This window comes from Sapajus apella, unplaced genomic scaffold (genome assembly GCF_009761245.1).
Source record: "Sapajus apella isolate SASKATOON/1434 unplaced genomic scaffold, GSC_monkey_1.0 scaffold23, whole genome shotgun sequence".
Classification (NCBI taxonomy): Eukaryota; Metazoa; Chordata; class Mammalia; order Primates; family Cebidae; genus Sapajus; species Sapajus apella.
The window spans coordinates 22,856,527-22,868,016 of record NW_022436963.1 but is presented as its reverse complement, the minus strand read 5'-3'; the positions used below and the strand labels follow the sequence as shown (position 1 = coordinate 22,868,016).

At 41.8% G+C, this 11,490-nt stretch overlaps 1 protein-coding gene across 2 annotated transcripts in view; it reads left to right on the top strand.

Moving 5' to 3' along the window:
• The first annotated feature begins 4,484 nt into the window (after positions 1–4,484).
• Positions 4,485–11,490, top strand: part of PROK2 (prokineticin 2) — a 12,526-nt gene continuing 5,520 nt past the window's right edge. Inside the window, exons 1-2 of one of the 2 annotated variants that reach the window (XM_032290478.1) lie at positions 4,485–4,733; positions 8,071–8,196. In XM_032290478.1, coding sequence (XP_032146369.1) covers positions 4,638–4,733; positions 8,071–8,196 — 222 coding nt within the window. In that variant the 5' untranslated portion in view covers positions 4,485–4,637. The remainder of the gene's footprint in view (positions 4,734–8,070; positions 8,197–11,490) is intronic. The other variant, XM_032290477.1, reaches the window with a different exon arrangement.

Sequence of the window (11,490 nt, the reverse complement as noted above, 5' to 3'; positions counted from 1 at the left end):
TTTCTCCTTCCCAACCGACCATGCAGACCAAGATCTTTCGTGTGGCCTACAGAAGACCCTGCAAAGGGTCCCTGCCATCCCTCTGGCTCCGTATTTGTTCCAGGATTCCCTTTAGGCTCATTCTTTGGGCCACACTGGCTACCCTTTTGTCTGCACTGCCTGGAATGCCCAGCCATCCTCCAAGTCTGCTGTTTTATTTTTTATTTTTATATTTTTTTGAGACAGGGTCTCGCTGTCACCCAGGCTAGAGTGCAGTGGTACAATAACAGCTCACTGCAGTGTTGACCTCCTGGGCTCAAGCAATCCTCTCACCTTGATTCTTCAGGTAGCTGGGATTATAGTTGCCCATCACCACTCCCAGCTAATTTAAAAAATTTTTTTGTAGAGATGGGGGTCTTCCTGTTTTGTCCAGGCTGGTCTAGAACTCGTGGGTGCAAGCGATCCTCCTCTCTGGGCCTTCCAAAGTGTTGGGATTACCAGTATGAGCCACTGCACCCAGCCCTGTTTCATTCTTCATCTCAGTTAAATTCTGCATAAGCTTCAGCTCTAATCTCAGATTCCAGTACTTTAAGGAAAGTTTCAGGTTTCCTCATATGCTCTCCCTTGTACCCCCTATGCTGCATACAACATCTGGAATACAGTAAGTCTTAGTTAATACCTGTTGAATGAATAAATTGTGGTTTACTACCCACCTAAAAGAAAGTATTAGCTTACACATTTACTCACTTTCAGAGTCTTTGTATAATTCTGGTATAAAGAATTCTGAACTAGAAAAAAATACAAAGGAAATTACACATTATTATTTATAATAGCAATTACTAATATCATTCAAAGTTCATTGTGCTCATTAAGGAGTCCAAGCCATGAATGATTCATTTCCTGTAGAATATAGCACGCTCACCTGATACCTTGTCTTCCAAAACCAGTGACAGAGTTGCACTGTCTGTCCCCTTGAAGAAACACTGTCATGTGGCTTATTTTGGCCACTAAAAAGTGAGCAAAAGTGATAGGCATCAATTCCAGGCAGATAAAGCTGGTGTATAACCCTTTGGCTGCACCCAACTATGTTAGTTTCCCGTGGCTGCCATAATAAATTACCACAACTGGGTGGCTTAAAGCAATAGAAATTGATTCTCTCGTGGTTCTGGAGGCTAGAAGTCCAAAATCAATGAGTCAACAAGGCCGTGCTCCCTGTGAAGAATCTGGGGAAGAATCCTTCCTTGCTTGTTCAGATCCTGATGGCTGCTGGCAATCCTTGGTGTTTCTTGCCTTGTACAAGCATCAATCCAATCTCTGCCCCTACCGTCACTTGGCGTTCTCCTGTGTGTTGTGGGGTAGTCTCTTCTGTGTCTCTGTATCCAATTCTCCCTCTCTTTTCCCTTATGAAGACACCAGTCACTGAATTCAGAACCCACCCTAATAAAGCATGACCTTATCTTAAGTTGACTACATCTGCAAAGACCCTATTTTCAAATAAGGTCACATTCACAGGTATCAGGACTTAGGCCTTGAAAACAGCTTTTTAGGGGAACACACAATATAGACCACTACACTGGCAATCATGAAGCACATGTTGAAATGGAGCCTTATTAGTCAGCCAGGAAACAGATCTGTGTCTCCAAGCTCACCTCATTCCAGTCACATGGCCCCCAAGTAGAGGGGTAAGCTGAATCACCTGCATCAGGTAAAGCTTCCATCTCTCTTGCTTTTTGGTGACTACCTTTAATGGATTCATATGAATGACATGAGTCTGTACTGTATATCATCTTCTTGTAACTATCTCTGGACTATCCTTCCTGGGATATGTTCCTGTTGCTGGTCACTACTTACGGAATGCCTGCCATATGCCTATTATCATGTTATGTGCCAAGAGGAATGCATACAAAATTAGACACAAGGATCCTAATCACAAAAAGTATACAATCTAATGCAGTGGGCAAGACAGAAAAGATCTATATCAGCATTGGCTGAAATTGTCAGGGGAGACCAAATAATAAGGTTTAATTAGAGGGAACCCTGACAGCTCTCAGTCTGTTCTAGACACTGTGATAAGCATTTTGCAGGTATTATTAAATTCCACAGGGGTTGTAGCCGATGAGGTTGGTATTTTATACCCATTTTGTAGAATAGGAAACAGAGGCTTCAAAAGGTTATGTAACTTGCCCAGTGGTCACACAGGATTCCAATCCAGGACAGCCTGTCTCACAAACATGGGGTTCTATAGACCCTCCTAGATTGTGTTTTCATTTAAGCTGAGCCTTGATAGTCTGCTGAAAAATGGTAGGCTACACTTTACACACACAGGCTCATTTCACCTGCTACAGTTATGCCTGGGCCGAGTTGATCATGTGGCAACATCAACAGGTCACAGTAATAGAACAGAATCAAACTACTCTTCCATTTCTATTCATCATTGCTAAATTGCACCTCCTACCTTTTTTAACAGACTAATCCAAACTCATTTTTCTCATTTTTCCCTTTGTAACAATTGAAGTCAGACTTCAATGTTCAACTTGGCCTCTGATACGAAGATGACATATCAAGAGCCTTCATTTCTTCTCTAAAGCATTAAAACAATTAAAATTTCCATAAGACACAACATGAAACTAAACCAACCCTATTTTTAAGTGTTTCCAAACTTGTTTCTTTTTTTTTCAGTCTTGTTTCAAAACAGCTTTATGAGGACTGTTTCCCAAACAGCTGCGTAAGAAGCCAGCCACTTCAAATCTGATTTTTCCTATGTAGACATATCATATTTTCTATGCTTGAAGAAGCAGGGAATACCCAAGCTGGCATTCAATAGTAGCGAATATGAAATAGACCATTAAAAAAAAAATCATAGGAATGTTAAAATCCATGTTGACTGGTTTTTACATTTAGCCGGCAGCGTTCCCAAGCTAGCGTTGGCATGGATACTGGAAAAGGAAACTTTCCACAAGTCTGTCACTTGCTACTGTTTCTACTTATTCCACTGTGAGTCCAATTTTAACATTTTTTTTTTAAGTTGAAAAAAGAGTTTGTCTCCTTTTGTGTTTTCTGTTTCAGGGTGTTTCTTAAACATGGGAACATGTGTGAAAAAGGTTTTCAAAAATCAGCCAAAGATTGGGGTTTCCACATATTCAGATGTTTAACATTCAGATAATTGCTTGCCTTCGCCCCACCCCCCCAACCCCCACATTTCGTCTGAATGCTTTGGCATGGGGAGCCCCACAGTCTGAAAGTAACTCTGTCTCAACTCTCCTTACTGCATTTAATAAAGAGGCTGAAAGATGCATCTGCTTTTCGACAGTTTGTGGTTCTTATGAGACCAGGAAAGCCAGAGGTTCTGATTATTCAGGAAGAAAGTTGGGTTTCCCCAAACGGGCAAGCAAGTTTGGTGTAGTCACATCTAGGTATTCTTGATATAACTTTTGTTGATGGAAACAGGCTAGAATTCTTGGAGCCAGCCCAGGATCAGAGATGGAGGGCAAATCTGTCACTTGTCCTTTCCTGGTGTGCCTGGAACCCACTAGAAGCTCATTTCATGTTTACATGAATGAACGAATCACAGTAACGCCCTATTGCATGTGTAAGACCAAAGGGTGATCTTCCTGGGCTGGAAAGTTAAAGAAGAGAGAGCTGCGTACCTAGGGTTTAAGGGGCCTCAGGCTGGCACTCGAAAGCAGGCGTTCTCATTTCCCTTTGGCATCACCCTGAACGACTGGGCTTGGAGCTGGCGCGGGGCTGGAGAGGGGAGGAAATACATGTGAGGAAAGTCAGAGGAGAGGGTCGGGAACAGATGTGGGCATAAAGGGAAGGCATCTGACATGAAAGAAACAAACAGGACTCCCGCAGCTGGAAGGACAAATCCTTCCACTTTGTCGAGGGTGTGGGATTGGGGCGATTTTGCTCTCCCTTTGTTCTTTCCCCCTGCCTTCCACGTTTTCAGGGCATTTGATTGATGTCTGTCTGCTCTGTTAAGCTATTCCACCATGAGGACACAGCCGGTGGCAGTACCTGGCACGCAGCGGGTGCCGGGTATAGACCCGCTGAGCAAACGAACGGATTCAGGGGCTGCTGCCACCCCCTCACACCCCCCCAACCCGCCGCCTGCTATGTGTCCACAACGCCCGGCACATAGTAGGCGCCTGGTAAACATCTGTAGAGCAAATGATGTGCAAGTTTTCGGCGCTGAGCACGTGGAGCTGTGGAAACCAGGACAGCAAATGAGTGTCTCGGAGACCACAAAAGCGATTCCGGCGCGTGCGAAAGGCGGCTGCGAGGCGACGGCGGAGGGAACTGCGCGGAGCGGGGCGCCCCGCGGGAAGCGCTGCCTGCGTGGCGCCCTGCCTGCGTGGCGCCCGGGGCGGGGGCGCGAGGGGGGGCCGAGCGCAGCACGTGCTCGTCTGGGAGCCGGCCGGGCCAGAGCGGGCGCGCGTGTGCGCGTGGGGCGTGGGGTGTGTGCCGCGCCGTGCCCCCCGCGTGTGCTGCCGGGCGGGCGCCGGCGTGAGTCACCGCGGCGCTCGCCTTTATAACGACGGTCTGGAGGCTCGCGGGAGCCGCTGCGCCTGCCAGTCCGTCACTCCGCGCTCCACCCAGCGCGCCCCGGTCCCCGCGCCCCTAACCGCCTCCGGCGGCCGTCCAGTCCCGAGGGCACCATGAGGAGCCCACGCTACGCCCCACTCCTGCTCCTGCTGCTGCTGCCACCGCTGCTGCTCACCCCCCGCTCTGGGGACGCCGCCGTGATCACCGGGGTAAGCGGCCCTGGCGCACCTGTCCGCCCCTCATGCGCGCCTGGGAGTTTGGGACAGAGCCCTGAAGGGCAGGCTAGAGGTAAAGGGAGGGTCGCCCTGGGCGGGGACACCTGCCCTAGTTGATCTTTGGGACACTTTTGGACAATGCCCATATCCAAAAGCAGCAGACGACTGGGGACACTGGGCGCGTCCTGGATGAAAAGTGACAACGGTGTCGCCCACCACCTTTATCATCATTTTCTGCTCCTTACTTCTTCCTTATCACCCACAGCCTCACTCCTTGCGTTTTTCTTCTGTTAAACTGAAGTTTCTCTCCGAGTCTTCTGAAGTACTTTTGGAGGCGCTCCAACTTGGAACCTTAAAATGTGACGGCCCCCTTCCTTAAATGCAAAGGAGCAAAACGAATCTCCAAGTGCTTAATCCTAAATTCCAAAGTTTGCTCCCCTTTGCGTCCTCCGCAGAAACCCTTTGAAATCGCTTGGTCTAGGGCCATGTACGCGCTTTGAAAAGCAATTGTGAGCGCTTCCCTCTGGGTTCCGTGGGCTCCCCCCTACCAGTGCCTTGAGGTATCCTCATAAAAGTTTAAAATTTCTCATTCCTGGCAAAGCACCTCCAGTGCTCTGGTATAATGGTGGAGTAGGTTGCTATGTAGATGTTTAAACTTAGAGAAGGCGTCTTCATCTTTTTTGTAAGTAGGAACTAGTTCAGTTCTTTCCCACTCCTAACAATTTTGTGTGTTTCTGAAGAATGGGTTTGCAGTACAATACTGAAATGTCTAGTTTACATTACCAAGACAAAACTGCTGTCATGTCGTGCTTTACTGCTGCCTGCAGGCACGCAGGCAGCATTACTGTTTTTTAAGTGAGGAATTATTTCACACCTTCATTACATTACTTCAAATATTTAAGTGCACATAGTAGGATTTAAATAAAACGTCTGTCTTTGAAATCCTGATACATAGGTAATAAAATAACATTTAACTTTAAAGGAAATGTCATTGTCTTGAAAAAATAAAGCTCTATTTTCTCTATATTAGTTATTAGGTTTATAGCATTTTGCAAGTCCTTATGATATGGCAGCATTTGTATATATCCAACAGATATTTAACTGTAAACTCTGTGGTATTTATTAGAAAAGAGATTCTTTTAAAAAAAATTACTTGCTTAGCTTTGCCAGTCCATGTGGTTGAAAAAAAGTTTTTACAGGTCTTTCTAATACATGAGAATGGAAACATGATTGGATTTTTTTCTCCCTCTTCCCCTGCTGGCTCATTTAAAGTTTCTCCTAATCCTCTGAGCCCAAGATCCCCTTGCAATATAAGTATCTTTTTGTTCCATTCACAGGACAACAGTATCTGAATAGATTTGCAATGGGTTAAGGATGAAGGGCATTAGGAAACAGCTGTCTAATTAAAAATATATAAACCTATGCAACTCTTTGTAAATTTTCCAGGAACTGAATCTTTTGTTACAGTATAAAATTTTATCACATTGGCTGTCTATCCCTTAGAGAGGCTTAGACTGGAATTATTATATAGTTTTGTGTGCTGTTTTTGTTGTTGTTATTTTAACTCAGTGTTACAAAAAGAATTTTTAACTGTCTCTAAAGCAACAGGGCAATAAAATGTAGTTATGTCTTCATGACAGGAACCGTCTGGATTCAAATGAAAAACCTCAGTAACTTATCAAGATATATTGTGTATAGCATGTTAAACATCCAGGTGAAAGTTTTTGCCTGGAGTTTTGATTGTCTCATTAAAAAACAGCTCATGGGGCCTCAAAATCTGGGGTACTGAGCATCTGTTGAAATAAAATACTAGCTAAAACTTCCACCTTACATCCACAGTTTTTTGGGTAATGTATTTAGGTATTTTGAAATTGATTTATATGGCCATATAGATTTGTTAAAACTATATTGTAAAAGATCATTGACTAGACATCTTATTTATGGAATGTAATGGCTACATATACATGTTTTCTGGCATGCAGATAAAAATTAGAAAATGGAAACATTTATATATTGTCCTATAAAATCCAAATACCTTAAAGTGAAATTTTTAGCTCTTATCCAGATACTTGTTTTAAATAGACTGAGAAATTCTAATGAGGGAAGTAAATGAACTTTAAAGGAAAGTAGTTGGTTACTTTTAATGAGAAATAATGTTAAGAATGTGCCCATATTTTTAATGTTGTAAGAAGTTCTGACTGTCCTCAAAACTGAGAACTTTGAAAGACAGTTTTAGTTGTTTCCACTAAGTTTACATTTAAATTTGTACCTGAATTATGGAGGTTTTAGTTTCTTACATATATAGTACAGGATGTTTTTATCGTATCACTAGCAAAACAGATTACTGCTCATGGTTGAAACAAAAGCATTATATTTTTTGTTGGTTCTAGGAAATAATAATAGTTCTTCAGATCCATTTTCATGCAAATAAATTTAGACTACATTATTTATTTCTATTTAGTAGAGTATGGAAATTCCTGCATAGTTGATTCTTTGTATGTATTTACAACTTTTTATATTGAAAACAGGTGCCTTGAGTAATTACTGTTGACAATTGCACCTGTCGCTTGCATTTCTTAATGTGATGGATCTTACAGGCTCCTTCAGCTGATTTTGTAATGTATATATATGTTTATCTGAAGCCAGTCATTTGCTCTTTGCAGCTTATTCACTTGAAGGAAGAGTAATATAAGGCAAGCATCTTTGTCCATTCTAAACCTATGAGATTTCTTTAAAGAGAAAATGGTGAAAAAGCAAGTCAGTAGTGTGAGAAATGTCAAGTCTTGTGAACCAAAATGCAAATATTTGAAAGGGAAAATGAGCACTTCTAAAATTTACATCAGTGCCTTTATGGGTCTGGAGTGTTTCTTGCCAGATTTAGAGACTATTTAAATCTCTTTTTAAAATTGGGCCCAATGGATTCTGCAGTTAATAGTCATAAAATCTTGTGATTCGATTTATGTAGTTCCTAATGGCCATGTGTAGTGTAAGACTAATATAGTCTTGTTCTTCAAGTTCAAAGCCAATTCAGCCATAAAATGCTGGAAAAGGAGAGCTGATTTCATTTTTAAAAATTGTTTATTTAAGATTTTCATAATCCAGAGGCTAGAAATTAATATAATTTCAGACAAATGAGAAATATCTATTCTGATCAGATTTTATCATAGATATACACAAGCAAATGAAGGTTATCATTTTTAAAAAAATATATCTGATCATTAAAGTCGAAGTGTTTGGATATTTAAAGCGCATTTTCACTGCTAATTTTAGATTTCCTTAGCCTGAGTCTTTCCTGTTATCTATATTTATCTGTTTGTTTATTACATTTCAGGCTTGTGACAAGGACTCCCAGTGTGGTGGAGGCATGTGCTGTGCTGTCAGTATCTGGGTTAAGAGCATAAGGATTTGCACACCTATGGGCAAACTGGGAGACACCTGCCATCCACTGACTCGTAAAGTTAGTATATATATTTGTATTCATGGTGGTTCTGTTGTGATAACTCCAAGCAAGGTCTGTATGACATGAAGGACCAAATAATGCACTTGACAAACAAAATGAATATTGGACATTAGCGAGGATAACAGTGGAAAATACCCCTCTCCTCTCCCCTTTCATCTCAAAGAATTGTATCCTCTACCTTTCTTATTCCAGTGATAATTTTCATGTTATTGCTCTCATGGTGTTAGAAGCATATTACCAATATATTTTCCAGTACATGAATTTGCTTAAAAGTTATTTAGAACAAAAACATATATTATACCCTAGTATGCACCTTTGCAGAAATCAGAGTGCAGAAGTTATTGAAAAGATTGCTTTTAATATTAGATTTACTGATAAAGCAGAAGTCAATAAGCTCTGTGTTTTGGGTTTTTTAAGAAAATTGATTATACAATTACTCTTGTATGTTAGTTTAAACATTCTGTATTTTGACTCTACCTATGGGGTACAGTGTTGATAGTTTTAGAGATTGATTGATATTCAGTTTTCCAATTTGCTGTGTTATCTGGTAGCTCAATATCATAGTGACCTAAACAACACTTTTGAAAAAGTTATTAACAGTAGTGGCATGATCATAGGATGGCAGGATTGGACACAGCTGGAGAGGTTGTGTCCCCAAGGGTTGTAGACCCACCTGTCTACAGGGGCCAGGGAGATTTACATTATATGAGGTAGCAGGTCAGGGGGAGGCAGAAGGTGTGTGGAGCTGGAGAGTTCTTGGCCTTCTGATTGAAGACTTTTGAAACACAGTGTGGTCTCAACAGAGCCCCCCAGGAATGCCAGCTTGCATTGCCACCTCCGCATTTTTCCTATCAGTAAAGTGCCCCTAGAGGCACTGCAACAAGTCCTAGACCAGGTGGCCTGCGGGAGGCAGAGCCCAGTCTCTCTAGAGTATTCATTGTTTCTACACATTGTATACTTTCTTTTAAAAACAAGTAGAATGTTTTCAAAGCAAAGTAAATTTCATTTTTTGTCTTATTTTTTCACGTGTGATTTAGGGTTTAAAAATATAATACAGCCAAACGTCTTTCCTATACTCCACACTCCCAGAGAACAGTTAATATTTTCACCTCCTCACAGTGCACAGAATGAAATAAATAGTGGTCCCTTGGCCCAGGTTTAGCTGTGCAAGCTGTAACGTGGATTCCAGTTGTTTGGGCCTATCTAAAGACTGAATTTGCTTTTGCCTTTCCTGTGGTTGCCTTGTGAAATGCTTCCTGTTACATTTAAACCATCCCTCCCATGGTTTTACCATGCAAGACTGCACTGCCGTTTAAAAACATGACATACATTGTTTATTCTTGGACAGAAGAGGTTTAAACTGTTAGTTGTGTGTCTCAATGCCAAATTTCCCAAGAAGAGGGGCCACTGGCCCAGCTGCCTTTAGCATTGATCTCGTTATTTTCAATACCCTTATTGAATTATGAGCTATCTTTGGTACACTTAAGTCATCATCTCTGAAACATTTACTCTTAACTTTCTCCTTTAAGAATTATGTTGTTTTTGGCTGAGCATAGTGGCTCACACTGTAATCCCAGCAATTTGGGAGTCTGAGACAGGCTTTAATACAAATGCCAAAATTAGTCAGACATGGTGACAGGCACCTGTAAGCCCAGCTATTTGGGAGGCTGAGGCAGGAGAATTGCTTGAATCCGGGAGGCAGAGGTTGCAGTGAGCCGATATTGCGCCTCTGCACTGCAGCCTGGGCGACAAGAGTGAGACTTCATTTCAAAAAAAAAAAGAAAGTTGACTAATATATTTTTCTTTCCTGAAGGAAAAAAAATTCAAATAAAAACCTGGGACTTATTTTTTTAATTAATATTTTAAAAATTATTAGTGTTTTCTATTTTAGAACCAACCTATGATAAAACCATGTAAACATAATTATAATTTCAGAATATAAAGTTATTAAAATTTTAATATAATCTTTTTTTTTTTTGAGACAGAGTCTCATTCTGTCGCCAGGCGCTAGTCTGGAGTGCAGTGGCACAATCTCGGCTCACTGCAACCTCCGCCTCCCAGGTTCAAGCAATTCTCCTGCCTCAGCCTCCTGAGTAGCTGGGACTACAGGCACACGCCATCACGCCCAGCTAATTTTTGTATTTTTAGTAGAGACGGGGTTTCACCATGTTGGCCAGGATGGTCTCGATCTCTTGACCTCGTGATCTGCCCGCCTCGGCCTCCCAAAGTGCTGGGATTACAGGCATGAGCCACCGTGCCCGGCCTATAATCTTTTTAAAGTGGAAAATTTTTAAAAATACTGACTAAAATATAACTAATACAACTAAAAATTTTAGCAAAAGATGGGGAAGAAAGCATAATATGCTAATTTTCTCATCTTTCCTATCACAATGTCGAGAGCAACCGTCTGTGTTTATTTCTTGGGATAGCATCATAGCTGTGGTTACAGGTTCAATTTACCAAAAAGACTTATAAGACAGAACTATGCTTTAGTGTAACACAGGTTTTCTCAACCTTGGTATTACATATGCTTTGCCCGGTTTCTCCCAATGGTGACATCTTGCAGAACTATAGTACAAATATTACAAGCAGGATATTGACACTGATACAGTTAAGGCACAGAACATTTCCATTACTATAAGGGTCCTCATGTTGCCCTTTTATAAGTGCCAATTTCTCTTTAAAAGTGCTGCAAAAGAGCAAGAGTCATGCTTTCTCAAAGTGATAGATGTTCTGCCTCAGTAACTTCTAGAATTTGCTGTTTGGAATTCTAGGCTATTGGAAACTTAGGATTGAGTGTTGCTTGATTCTAAAGTAAACCGTGGGCTTGGACTAAGTGATTCCAGTGCGCATCTTCTGTAAGCACTTTCTCATGCATTTGTGATTATGAGACACCTGTTAGCTTTGTCACATGGTGTCCATAGATATAGAAGTGAGTGGGCCAGTCAAGAAATTAATAAGCATCTACTAAGTGTATAATATCAGAAATTACGATTTTTGGCTAGGCACAGCAGCTCATGCCTGTAATCCCAACACTGGGAGGCCGAGGTAGGCAGATCACCAGGAGTTCAAGACCAGCCTGGGCAACATGGTAAAACCCTGTCTCAACTGAAAATACAAAAATTAGCCAGGCATCGTGGCATGTGCCTGTAGTCCCAGCTACTAGGGAAGCTGAGGTGAGAGAATCACTTGAACCTGGGAGGCAGATGCTGCAGTGAGCCAAGATCATGCCACTGCACTCCAGCCTGGGTGACAGAGCAAGACTGTCTCAAAAAAAAAAAAAAAAAAAAA